Here is a 14263-nt window from a genome sequence, read left to right as displayed (position 1 = left end):
ATTTAGTTCTTCCCAAAACGTTTTAACTTTTGTACATGCCCAAAATGCATGTATTGTTCCCTTTTCCTTCTTACAGCGAAAACACCTATCTGATAATGATGGATCCCATTCTTTTAATTTTAGAGGAGTGATATATAACTTATGTAACCAATTATACTGTATCATGCATAACCTTGTGTTTATTGTATTCTTCATAGTACCAGAATATAACTTTTCCTATGCTTTATTCTTTATCTTTATGTTTAAATCCTTTTCCCACTTTTGTTTAGGTTTATAGCTTATTTCCTCATTTTCCTTACCTTGCAGCTTAATGTACATATTTGTTATAAATATCTTAATTATCATTGTGTCTGTAATCACATTTTCAAAGCTGCTTCCTTCTGGTAATTTCAATCTGTTTCCCAATTTATCCTTTAAATAAGCTTTCAATTGATGGTATGCAAACACTGTACTGTGAGTTATTCCATATTTGTCCTTCAACTGTTCAAATGTTAATAAATTATTTACCAAAAACAATTTTCTATTATTTTGATTCCTTTTCTCTTCCATTCTCTATTGTAAAAGGGATTGGTGGATTTTGCGTCAATAACAATTTTGGTATTTGGTAATTTGTTTTTTTTCCTTTCTACGTGGATCTTCCATATATTAAGTAAATGATGCAATACTGGTGAGCTTTTAATATTGCACCAGCTTTTCATCCCAGTTATAAAGTATATGTTCCAGTATCTTCTCCCCTATTTTATCTAGTTCTATCTTAATCCAATCTGGGTTTTTCCCTTGTCTGATCTTCTTTTCTTTTTCTTTGGCTTGGCTTCGCGGACGAAGATCCATGGAGGGGGCAAAAAGTCCACGTCAGCTGCAGGCTCGTTTGTGGCTGACAAGTCCGATGCGGGACAGGCAGACACGGCTGCAGCGGCTGCAGGGGAAAATTGGCTGGCCGGGGCTGGGCGTTGGGTTTTTCCTCCTTTGCCTTTTGTCAGTGAGGTGGGCTCTGCGGTCTTCTTCAAAGGAGGTTGCTGCCTGCCAAACTGTGAGGCGCCAAGATGCACGGTTTGAGGTGTTATCAGCCCACTGGCGGTGGTCAATGTGGCAGGCACCAAGAGATTTCTTTAGGCAGTCCTTGTACCTTTTCTTTGGTGCACCTCTGTCACGGTGGCCAGTGGAGAGCTCGCCATATAACATGATCTTGGGAAGGCGATGGTCCTCCATTCTGGAGACGTGACCCATCCAGCGCAGCTGGATCTTCAGCAGCGTGGACTCAATGCTGTCGACCTCTGCCATCTCGAGTACTTCGACGTTAGGGATGAAAGCGCTCCTTGTCTGATTAAAAATCTGATAAATACCTTAATTGTGCGGCTCCATAATAATTTCTGAACTTTGGTAACTGCAAACCACCCTGGTTATACCTCTCGGTTAATTTATCTAACGCTACCCTCGGTTTCCCCCCCTTTCCACAAGAATTTCCTTATTATTCTCTAGTTCATCAAAGAATTTCTCTGTTAAGCGGATTGGAAACGTTTGAAATAAGTATTGTATCCTAGGGAACACATTCATTTTAATGCATTTCACCCTCCCTATCAATGATAGCGGTAGTTCTTTCCAATGTTCTCAGTCTTCCTGCACTTTCTTTATTAGTGGCTGATAATTTAGTTTGTACAAGTTGCTTAAGTTATTGTCTAACCTGATCCCTAGGTATCGGATGGCTTGTGCTTGCCACTTAAATGGTGATTCTTTTTTAAGTTCTGTATAATCCGCATTATTCATTGGCATCACTTCACTTTTATTTGCGTTGACCTTGTACCTCGATATTTCTCCATATTCCTTCAATTTCTTATGTAATTCTTTTATTGATATCTCTGGTACTGTTAGGTATACTATGATGTCACCTGCAAATAAACTGATTTTATACTCCTTCTCCTTTATTTTTATCCCTTTTCTTTTGTTTTCTATTCTTATCAGCTCTGCCAATGGTTCTATTGCTAAGACGAACAATGAGGGGGATAATGGACATCCCTGCCTAGTTGATCTACTTAATTTGAATTGGTTCGATACATATCCATTTACGACTACCTTTGCCAATGGACCATGATATAATGCTTGAATCCAATTAATATATTTTTCTGACAGATTGAACTTCTGTAATACTTTAAAATAAGTAGTTCCACTCTATCCTGTCAAAGGCTTTTTCTGCATCTAAGGCAACAGCCACCATTGGTTTCTTATTTCCTTGAGCTGCATGAATTAGATTAATGTTTACAGACATTATCTGCTGTTCGTCTTTTCTTAATAAATCCAGTTTATCTTGTTTTACTATTTTTGGTACACAGTCGGCCAATCTGCTAATAATTTTTCTATTATCTTATAATCTGAATCAAGTAGAAATATTGGTCTATATGATGCTGGTGTTAATGGACCCTTCCCCTTTGGTATTACTGTAATTATTGCTGTCTTACATGAGTCTGGCAAGTTTTGTGTTTCTTCTACCTGATTCATTATTTCCAGGAGAGGAGGAATTTAATAACTCTTTAAATGTTTTATAAAATTCTAATGGAAATCAATCCTCTCCTGGTGTTTATTGTTCGGCAGCTTTTTTTTTAATATATCGTGTACTTCCTCTATTTCAAATGGTTTTATCAGTTTGTTTTGTTCCTCTTCTTGCAATTTCGGCAGTTCAATTTTAGCTAAAATCTTTTCTATTTTTATCATCTTTCCCCTCATTTTCAATTTGGTATAATTGTTCATAAAGTTCCTTAAAGTTTCCATTAATTTCTGTTGTGATTTGTTTGTCCTTTTTCCTTGATGCCAATACAATTCTTTTAGCTTGTTCTGTTTTAAGTTGCCAGGCCAATATTTTATGTGTCTTCTCTCCCAATTCGTAATACTTTTGCTTTGTTTTCATTGTGTTCTTCTCCATCTTGTACATTTGTAATGTTTTTTTTTTCTGTTGTTCTTACTTTCTCTTTCTTGGGTGCCATCTTCTTGTTCTTCTCTGTAACTTTATCTTCTATTTCTTGAGTTTTGTATCCATCGAGCCTTGTCTTTTCCAAACTTTTTTCCTTTTTTTCTGGAGAGGGCTGGTTCAACCCGACCGGCCACTACTCCATCACATGACTCTATCCAATTGAGTTTATTGTTGAGGAGTCTGATGGGGGAGGGTAGCACCTATTCCTGAACCTGGTGGTGTGAGTCATGTGGCATCTTTTCTGATGCGAGGACTGAGCATGTGCTATGTAGTGTGGATTCTTGATGATTGCTGCTGCTCTCTGATGGCAGTGTTCCTTGTAGATGTTCTTAATGGTGGGGAGGGTTTTACCTGTGATGGCTGGATGGCTGTGTCCACTATCTTTTGCAGGGCTTTATGCTCAGGTGAATCACAAAAGCAGGCAATAACAGGAGCAAGGTTAACCGAGCCATTTTATAAAGTTATGTCACAACCTTTGGATAAGGTAGCATTCAGTAGGATTGAGGTCAAACATTTAGAGAACCATTAAATTGAAATTGTTTTTCATGTTTGAGTGGAGGCAAAATCTTGAGTTGCTCAAACATCACACAGTGATGTTTTCTATGGAAATAATACAAATGGAAAAAAATTAAACAATAGTTTGTAGAAATCAGGGAGCCTGATTTTTTTTCTTGCTCGGGAAACATTTTTCATCAGTATCTGGAAAATAGTTTTAATGCTCTCTGTAGGGGTACAGCAATTTAATTTTGTGATGTTTTGAGGAAGGGAAAATAAGTTTTATATTGTGTTGGGCGCACTATCTCATGGCGAACCAGCCCCGCGTATAACGCCATGTGGTGGAGCAGCCATGGGAAGATGGCGGTGTCAGGGTTTTCTCCCTGCCTCAAGTCTCCTGCCCAGCGCGCGGCTGGGGCAGTGATTATGATTCACAATGCACGAGGTGACTGAGCTCATGCTGCCCTTAAAAGGGCGCACGCTGAATTTGAATAAAAATAGTCATTAACGACTTTCATTGTGGTGGCTGAGTCTTTCTTGGCCGTGTCCAGCACTACATTGGTGACCCCGTTGAGCCCAGACACCTCTCTGGCCTCAAGAACATGGACCCGGCAGAGATCTGCGCCATTGCCATCAAACTGCCCCCCTTCTGGACCCATCACCCGCGTATGTGGTTCGGGCAAGCAGAGGCGCAGTTTCAACTGAGGAACATTTCAGCAGACGCCACAATGTTCTACCACATCGTGAGCGTGCTGGACGAAGAAGCGGCAGCCAGGGTGGATGATCTAATACACAACCCACCTGCTGAGGACAAATATCCTGCCCTCAAGAACCTGCTCCTTGGCACTTTTGGGCTCTCCCCTCAGCAGTATGTCTCCAGGCTCCTGCACCTCGACAGGCTTGGGGACCACACACCATCGGCCCTAATGGACGAGATGCTGGCGCTGGCGGAGGATCACAAACCTTGTTTCCTATTCCATCAGATCTTCCTTGAGCAGATGCCCGGGGACATCCAACTACTCCTGGCAGATGAGTACTTCACGGATCCACACTGAGTCGCAGCCCGAGTGGACACCCTCTGGCGTAGAGAGAAACTATGAATTCCAAAAAAAATTCTAAATTGTGCCCATATTCACAGCCTATGTCTTATTATCGGATTACTTGTTTTTTTTTTTTGTTTTTTTTTTAATTTTTTATTTTTCACACCATAAATCACAATAGCCATGATATACACTTTTTCTTTTTCACACATTTACAGTGACTTTTTCTCCCCCCCCCCCTCCCTCCTCCCAAGCCACCCCCCCACCCCCCCCCTATCGGATTACTTGTTAATGTTAGAAGTCAAATGATGCTCTAATAAGATAAGCATGCCCAGAATATATCCTTATTAGCTAATCTCATTTGTGGTGGAGAGGAAGTATTATTAGAATGGTCCTAGATTGGAATGAGTAAAGGAGAAGAGGAAAAAGGACATATTTGATCTTCATGGCTGTCCAAGTATCCTTGCAGAAAATGGTTGTTGCTATTGCATAGAAGGAGAATTGAGTTTGACAGTGATGCAAAGTAATGAAACAACATGAACAAACATTGCTCTAGTTTGTATACTAGGAGTAACATTACTATTTGTAAAACTGCTACCTTATTAGACATGCCAAGCAGATATTGCTGACATGGCTAATAAGGGACATTATGTATGAAATGTCATAAGATAAAAGAGAAATGTAATTAAAGTATGTTTTTCAACAATTTCAGTCAGTAATGTTGTTTGTTTTGAAATATAATGTTTACAGTGTTTACTTCACTTTAGGGATTTTCGAGACAATAACATTTCATTTATATGGAAAGACAGTTGGCTTGCTTATCCAAGTACAGAATATCTGTAAGTATGCTTGTGAATCACCTTCTTAATTCATTTATTTTGTCAGTTATGTTCTATTCATTGCTTGATTATCAGCTTAATAAGTAAATACAAACTTTTAGATGGGAAACAGAACATTATGATTATTTATTAAAGTATAAAAGATACTTGTGATGAAGCAGCATTGACTTTCCCACCCTCATTGAGCTGTCATTGAGAAATATTTCATCCTTTGGATTACTATAAACAGTTTAAACTTTTTATTAAATGCGTTTCGTTAGTTTCTGTGTTATATAGCATTTTGTTTTACTCACTCAACTGATCTGTTTGCTGTTTTTGACTCACTTAGAATTACAATTCTTGGCTTATAACAGCCTTAAATTAGAAAACATTGCAAATTTAATTGTGAGAAGAGAATAATTTATTCAGAAGGATTAAAGGAATAGATCGAAATCATATTTACTTTACAAGAAATAAGAAAGTTACAGAAGGATTAGTTGAAACAAGTGCTTTTGAAAAAGTGTTTAAAGGTCAAAAGGCAGGGAATAGGGGTGAGAAACTGCAGTGATAGCAAGATGAGGGCTTTAAATGAATGCATTGGAGTTTGGGATTTAAAGCATCTGAGTGCAGACTGGAGAAATGATGGGTGAACAGGTATGAAGAAGTGGACAAATCAAGGACTACTGAGATTTATTTAGATGATTACTAGAATCAAGGAGAAATTTAATGTGGAGAGGACATTACAAATAAAGACTGAAGAATGGCCAGGGGAGGCAACCTCCTTGGACTCCTCCCACAGCCAGTCTTCAGTTTCTTTAGTTACATCATCTGTTCTTTGCTTATTCCTTGAAGAAAGGAGCATGTCTGAAACACTGGTAATATATCTCATGTTTCAACAACATTTTTCAATGTCCAGCCTCTGAAGTAGAGGTTTGAATTCAGTTGTCTGAAATATATAGCAAATTGGTGAAGATTTTGGCTTTTCTCAAACTTTTATTGGAAAAAATGTCTGGTTACATGCAGATTCATGTAAGTTAAAGGATGAGGTTGGTGGGTGGTGTTGGTATTAACAGCACACGTGTAGTAGCTGATGAAAGCCAATAGATTAATCAAACACAAATTCCCCTTCATCAATTTGTGCACTTTGTGTTCAAGCTTATTCGTTTCTAAATGTTGTGTTTTCATAGAACCATAGAACATTACAGCACAGAAACAGGTCCCTTTGGCCCTTCTAGTCTGTGCCGAACCATTTTTCTTTTGTCTAGTTCCACTGACCTGCACCCAGTCCATACCTGGTTTCTGAAAATTGATTGTGGGTTGCATTGTATTGTTAGGCAGTTTTTGTACCAGGTCAGGGGAAATGTTATCTCATTTTTAATGCTGTAATGGTCTTAATGGCGACAAATAAACTGATATCTCATACCTCATCTATTAATGTTCCTGCCCAGATTCTTCTTAAATGGCAAAATTGAGCCCTCATTCACCACTTCAGCTGGCAGCTTGTTCCACACTACTACCGCTCTCTTTGTGAAGAATTTCCCCCTCACGTTCCCTTAAATAATTTCTCCTTTCATTCTTATCCCATGTCCTCTGGTTTGTATCTCACCTACCCTCAATAGAAAAAAGCCTTTCCACATTTACTCCATGTATTCCACTCATAATTTTAAATACTTCTGTCAAATCACCCCTCATACTTCTACGCTCCAGGGAATAAAGTCATAGCCTGTTTAACCTTTCTCTGTAACTAACTTCCTGAAATCCAGGAAAGTAGTAAATTTCTATGCAGTTTTTCTATCTTATTGATATATTTTCTGTAGTTAGGTGACCAAAACTGAACACAATAATCCAAATTTGGCCTCACCAATGTCTTATACAATTTTTTCACAACATTCCAACTCCTATACTCAATACTTTGATTTTTGACGGCCAATATGCTAAAAGCTGTCTATCTACCTGTGATGCCACTTTCAGGGAATTGTGGCAGATAATGTTTATGCTCATACACCATCATGTTGAAATAACGAGACCATATCTGAAATTGTAAGCCAGTGAAGAGAAAAGTATTTATTATAGTGTTATCAAGCTTAATATAGACACACAACATGTGACCTGGTTTCATGACATCTGAAGTGCTAATGACCTCATGATGTAGCTAATCAGATCCCCAATATTCCTCAAAAACCAAGGTTCCCTTTGCCTGCTAACCTTGCCTTTAATCCTGACAGGAACATACAAACTCTGTATTTTCAAAATTTCTCCTTTGAAGGTTCTCCACTTACCTTGTACATCCTTGCCTAAAAACATTTTAACATGCATTCTAGATCCTTTGTAATTTCCTCAAAATTGGCCTTTCTCCAGTTTAGAATCTTAACCTGAAGCCCAGACCTATCCTTCTCCATAATTAACTTGAAACTATTTGCATTATTTTCATTGGACCCAAAATATTCCCCTACACATACTTCTATCACCTATTCTGTGTCACTCCCTCAAAGGAGATCCAGTTTTCCACACTCTCTGTGATAGTACAGATCTATCACCAATGTATATAGTGTATATAGTTACAGTATCTAGACTGTGCTTACAGCGATTGACTGAGAGCTAAGCCACGCCTACTGTTTAGGCCTTAAAGGGTTGTGTCCCTAGCCAGGTCGGATCATTCCGGACTGGTCAGCCACCTGTGAAGAGCTCCTGTCTTTTGCTAATAAAAGCCTTGGTTTGGATCAACAAGTCTTTGATTCTTTCGACGAGCTCTACAATTTTATTAGCAAAAAAATTTTTTTTAAAAGGGATGGAGCATTTAACTCGGCCAGAAAAACTTGATATCGACCCACAGTCTGCTACAGCCTTTAAAGCCTTTAAATTCTGGCTGCTGAACTTTGAAAACTTCCTGAGATTCATTCAGGTAGAGGAGGATAACCAGCGTCTAACAGCATTGCTGTCTATGGTGTCCTTGAGAGTCTACGAGAACATTCAGGATGAGACCACTTACACTGCAGCCATAAAGGTACTGAAAGAACTGTATGATCAACCGGTGAACAGAGTTCATGCCCGGCTCGTGCTTACGTCGAGGAAGCAACAGCCCAGCGAGTCCAGCAGGGCATATTTATAAGTAGTCAAGGCGTTGGGCAAGGACTGTAACTGTGTTGACAAAACTGCTGCCGAGATCACTAGCGACCTCGTCCGGGATGCCGATGTGGCCGGGCTCCGATCGAACGAAGTGAGGCTGCACTTGTTCGAGCAAGGGGTAGAAAAACTAGAGGACGTGGCCCGGATTGCAATCACAATGGAGGATGCAGCCTTAAAGTCTAACGAGTTCTCTAGGGACTGGACCCCTCGTTCTGATGTGAGTAGAATGCCCTTCTACCCTACCACCCCCTGAGATACTGACTGCCTGTCGGCTGCTGCTACACTGCCCCCTGGGAACCCAAAATGTTATTTCTGCGGGAGGGACAAACACAGCAGGTCCAAGTGCCCAGCAAGAAAAGCCAGGTGCCAGAAGTGCCTTAAAAACGGCCACTTTGCTGCAGTCTGTAGGTCTAAAATGGCCGCCGGCAAACACAGTGCCTCGTGTGAAGCCCAACCGCCACTATCCTATTCAAATCCTTCTTCCCCAGAGCTCTCATCCAATGAGAGCGAGGGCTCCCCTGCACGGCAATGCCTGACGTCACGGAGGCGCCGAACCCGGAAGGGGCAGCCCACCCTCGCAACCATGGTGTTGGCCCGCCTCTCGCCCCCGTGCGGAACACTCGACCCGGCCTCGGTCCTGAATGTGGCAACCGCTGCTGCTGCTGCCGCCACTGCCCACTCCCCGTCTGCCGCTGCCTACGCCGCCGCCGATGCGGCCACCACGACCGATTGGGGACCCGCCGTAGCCAACCAGGTACTCACCCCAGCGTCCATTGCTGACGACCGCCGAGGCCCGACCGCCGCGACTGATGACCTACCAACCACGAGCAACTACAAACCCCACTACTTACCTTTCATCCGCCGACGCCACAACAGCACTTCCGGGAGGTCCTCTAACCTGCTCCTCCAACCTGCTCCTCCAGCGTTGACTACGTCTATTACGTCATCCCGTTGCGTAATGTCATCCCGTTACGTGACATCATCCTGTTGAGTGACGTCATCACGCGGAACTCCCCTGTCAACTGCTTCAATAACACTAAACCAGCAATACTCTCATCCTCTCACTAAAGCAATGGATCTGATTAAAGTGCATGGACACTACACCAATTGCTTATTTGACTCTGGGTAAACTGACAGTTTTATCCAGCCAGATCTGGCCCTCCGTTGGAGACTTGACATTATCCCCACTACCCAGAGGATCTCATTAGCGACGAGGTCGCACTCGACCGGGATAAAGGGGTATTGCATCGCCACGCTGGAAGTACAGGGCGTAACGGTCACCCACTTCAAATTATTCATCCTTCCCCAATTGTGCCCCCCAGTGTTGCTGGGATTAGACTTTCAGTGTCAGTTCCGAACGGTGTCCATACACTTTGGGGGATCCCACGCCCCCCTCTCGGTCTGCCATTGCCCCACCCCCGAAGCACCCGAACAACCTGCCTCCGTGCCCCGGGGCCAATCCTGCGGCCTTTCCACACTCCGGAATGCCCCGCCAGCACTCTTCGCAAACCGCACCCCTGGCTGGAAGCCTGTGGCCATCAAAAGTCGGCAATATAGTTACGAAAACAGGCAATTCATAAGGAGTGAGGTGTGTAGATTGCTGGATGAGGGCATCATCGAACCCAGTTCAAGTCCCTGGAGAGCCCAGGTGGTGGTTGTCAAGAACGGGGAAAAACTACGGATGGTGGTCGACTATAGCCAGACCATTAACCGCTTCACGCTCCTGGATGCGTACTCCCTGCCACGCATCACGGATGTGGTGAACCAGATTGCCCAATACCGCATATTCTCCACCATTGACCTACGTTCGGCCTACCACCAGCTCCCGATCCGCTGTGAGGACCGACCATTCACGGCCTTTGAAGCGAATGGGCAGCTATATCAATTTCTCAGGGTACCATTCGGGGTCACGAATGGTGTCGCGGTCTTTCAGCGGGAAATGGACCGGATGGTGGACCAGAACAGCCTAACCGCTACCTTCCCGTATCTGGACAATATCACCATCTGCGGCCATGACAAGCAGGACCACGACGCCAACCTAGATAAATTTCTTCAAACTGCCCGTCGGCTGAACCTGACTTACAATTTGGACGAGTGTGTCTTCCGGACTACACGACTCGCGATTCTAGGTTGCGTGGTGGAGAATGGGATAGTCAGGCCAGATCCTGACCGCATGCGTCCCCTAATGGACTTACCCCCCTCCCCCATACCCAGAAAACGCTCAAACGTTGCCTGGGCCTTTTCTCGTATTAGGCCCAATGGGTTCCACATTACGCCAACAAGGCGCGTCCTCTTATCAAGACCACCTCCTTTCCCCTCTCGACCGAAGCCAGAGCGGCTTTCGATCGAATCAAATCCGACATCGCTGCTGCGATGCTGCACACGATCGATGAGTCTGTCCCGTTTCAAGTCGAGAGCGATGCATCCGACTTCGCCCTGGCAGCCACCTTGAACCAGGCCGGTCGGCCTGTAGCCTTCTTCACCAGAACCCTCCAGGGTCCAGAGAGTAGACACTCCTCGATCGAGAAGGAGGCCCAGGCCATAGTTGAAGCGATGCATCATTGAAGACATTACCTCGCTGGGAGGCGCTTTACACTGTTGACTGATCAACGCGCGGTCTCCTTCATGTTCAGCAACACCCAGCGTGGTAAGATAAAAAACGACAAAATCGCCAGATGGAGAATTGAACTCTCCACCTTTAACTATGACATCCTGTACCGGCCTGGTAAGCTCAACGACCCGCCTGACGCGCTCTCCAGGGGGATGTGCGCCAGCATACAGATGGACAGACTGCAGAAACTCCATGAGGCACTCTGTCATCCAGGGGTCACTAGGTTTGCCCACTTTGTGAAGGCGCGCAACCTACCCTACACAGTCGAGGATATCCGCTCCATGACCCGAGCCTGTTCGGTGTGCGCTGAATGCAAGCCCCACTTCTTCCGTCCGCATAACTCCCACGTTATCAAAGCCACCTGCCCCTTCGAGCGTCTTAGCGTAGACTTTAAGGGTCCCCTACCGTTGAACAACTGTAATAACTACATCCTTACGGCCATCGACGAGTACTCCCGCTTCCCGTTCGCTGTGCCCTGCCCAGACACCACTGCCACCTCAGTGATACAGGCCCTTCACAGTATTTTCACCATTTTCGGGTACCCCAATTCCATCCACAGTGATAGGGCGTCCTCATTCATGAGCGCAGAGCTGCAACAGTACCTTCTGGAGTGTGGTATTGCTTCAAGCAGGACCACTAGCTATAACCCACGCGGTAACGGCCAGGTCGAGAGGGAGAATGCCACCATATGGAAAGCGGTTACACTAGCTCTCCGGTCTAAAGATCTCCCCACCTCTCACTGGCAGGAGGTTCTCACTAGTGCCTTACCCTCCATCCGCTCCCTCCTATGTACCGCAAGAAATGCCACCCTCCATGAAAGGATGTTCCTATTCCCGAGGAAATCCGAATCAGGAACCGGCATGGCTCACCGTCCCTGGCCCCGTCCTTTAGCGACGCCACGTCCGGCACTCAAAGAACGACCCCTTGGTCGACTGAGTGACTCTACTCCACGCGAACCTGCATTATGCCTACGTTGAGTTCCCAGACGGGCGGGAAGACGCTGTTTTGGTGCGGGACCTAGCTCAGGACGCGGTAGACCCAGCAAATCCCCCAACCCAACCTTCCCCAACTCTTTATTCCCCAGGCCCCATGCCGCAACTGAAGGACCAACAGCTCCCCAACGACCCGGGCCACCCTCCCGACAACACGACTGGGGAATTGAGCGAAGAAGCGGTCGCACCTGACAAGCCCGCTGGCGACACCACTCCAGCTACCCCAATCCCAGTACCACGGCGGTCACGCCGGATGGTCAGACCCCCTGACCGCTACAGTCCTTAACCTACCCCTTCCTTTCATTCTCTCCCTCGTTTTTTTTTGTTTTTTTTTCCAGAGTCAGTTCTCCAAGAAGGGTGAATGTGATAGTACAGATCTATCACCAATGTATATAGTGTATATAGTTACAGTATCTAGACTGTGCTTACAGCGATTGGCTGAGAGCTAAGCCACGACTACTGTCTAGGCCTTAAAGGGTTGTGTCCCTAGCCAGGTCGGATCATTCCGGACTGGTCGGCCACCTGTGAAGAGCTCCTGTCTTTTGCTAATAAAAGCCTTGGCTTGGATCAACAAGTCTTTGATTCTTTCGACGAGCTCTACACTCTCTAGTTGGTACCTCTATATATTGATTTAGAAAACTTTCCTGAACACATTTGACAAACTCCAAGCTGGGACCTCTATCTACTGATTTAGAAAACTTTCCTGAACACATTTGACAAACTCCAAGCATTCCAGCTCTTTTAAAGCATGGGAGTCCCAGTCAATATGTGGAAAGTTAAAATATCCTACAATCACAGTCTTATTTTTTGCACCAGACTGCTATCTCTCTACAGATTTGCTCCTCCAATTCTCATTGACTCTTGGGTGGTCTATAATACAACCCCATGAGCATGGTCATACCTTTCCCATTCCTTGGTGGCACCAATATAACCTCAGAAGATGAGCCCTCTGGTCTGTCCTGCCTGAGCACAGCTGTGATCCTTTACGACAAGCAATGCCACTCTTCCCCCCTTTATTGCCCGTTCTTAAGTGTCTAAAGCAATGGAAGCCTGGAACATTGAGCTGCTAGTACTGGCCCTCCTGCAAGCAAGTTATATTCCAATATTTTCCTTAGACAAAATTGTTAGCATAACAGGGTCAGTAGTTCCTGTTTTCTCTTACCTTTCTTAAATAAGTGGGTGTGGTGGAACTACTGTTAGTACTTTTTGTATGTGTATAGCTGGTCCACCCCTAGCTGATTGTACCTGTGGCTCCTCCCTGATTCCCCTAATAAAGGCGACAATGCCATACCCCTTCCTCAGAACAAGCTCAAGTCTCGGGTCAGCAACATGCTGTCTGTTTACGGTAATAAAAGCAGATCAGTTGGGTAACTTCTTGTCTTTCGAGATATTGATGGTGCATCGATTTTATTACCATAATTCTTCTTGGAATGGACAAGTTGCTGAGTTCAGGGAGGTTGGAAATTGATCTGGGATCTCTGGAAGCATCCGATGTTTGAACTCTGGCTAAGCTACTTCACCGTGCTTCTGCAGGCCTCCACAGCGATCATCCAACCTGACACAGACAAGCTACACTTACTTTCTCATAGGTTGGGCACTGTGTCTACCTGATGGTCAGAGACTGGGAGACATTCTGAAAGGCCAGTACATGGCCCAGATGAATGAAGTCTGTGCCAGGCACGTCCTAGCCACATGTAAGCAGCAACTCAAGGAGTTGATTGATGATTACTTCCGGGTCCTGAGAGACCTCGGACACACTGTGGTCCACTGTTAGACAGAGTCAGACACATACAAGGTAAAGACTGTACAACAGGCTTTAATCCACAAAGACTTCCACAGAGCCAGGCTGGCTGTGGCTGCAGCAACTCAGAGTGAGGCCTCGGGAGGCGGCACAGGCTTATATCCCGGAGGGTGATTGACACCCAACCAGGTGGGGCTTGATCCATTCAGGCTGACTGATTGACAGCCGGCCAGGTGTTGGCCTGTCCCCTTACATTCCTGCAGGTACAGCAGGCTGGTGGTGTAACACCACACACGCCTGTGGCTGCAAGGCTGTATCAGCAGAAGAGTATACACGGAGGAGCTGATCCGCGGTGCCTGTGTGGCAGGCATGAGGTTGGATTATATTCCCCAGTGATTGCTTGAACAGGGTGAACTGAAGCTGCTGAAAGCCATCGAACTAGCTCAAACTTTGGAAGTAGTCCTTTGTAACTTGGACT

The 14263-nt window shown here is 44.6% G+C and overlaps 1 protein-coding gene across 4 annotated transcripts in view; it reads left to right on the top strand.

The window, feature by feature from the left end:
- LOC138751849 (leucine-rich repeat-containing protein 37B-like) overlaps nt 1-14263 on the top strand; it is a 155192-nt gene that overhangs the window by 18130 nt on the left and 122799 nt on the right. For 3 of the 4 annotated variants that reach the window (XM_069914696.1, XM_069914694.1, XM_069914693.1), the window contains exon 2: nt 5265-5336. The exons of the other annotated variant lie outside the window; for it this stretch is intronic. In XM_069914696.1, the coding sequence (XP_069770797.1) occupies nt 5265-5336 (72 nt within the window). The remainder of the gene's footprint in view (nt 1-5264; nt 5337-14263) is intronic. 4 annotated transcript variants of the gene reach the window in all.

The sequence above is a fragment of the Narcine bancroftii genome, chromosome 1, assembly GCF_036971445.1.
Source record: "Narcine bancroftii isolate sNarBan1 chromosome 1, sNarBan1.hap1, whole genome shotgun sequence".
Classification (NCBI taxonomy): domain Eukaryota; kingdom Metazoa; phylum Chordata; class Chondrichthyes; order Torpediniformes; family Narcinidae; genus Narcine; species Narcine bancroftii.
The sequence above is the reverse complement of the archived record's forward strand: the minus strand, read 5'-3'. Positions and strand labels throughout refer to the sequence as shown.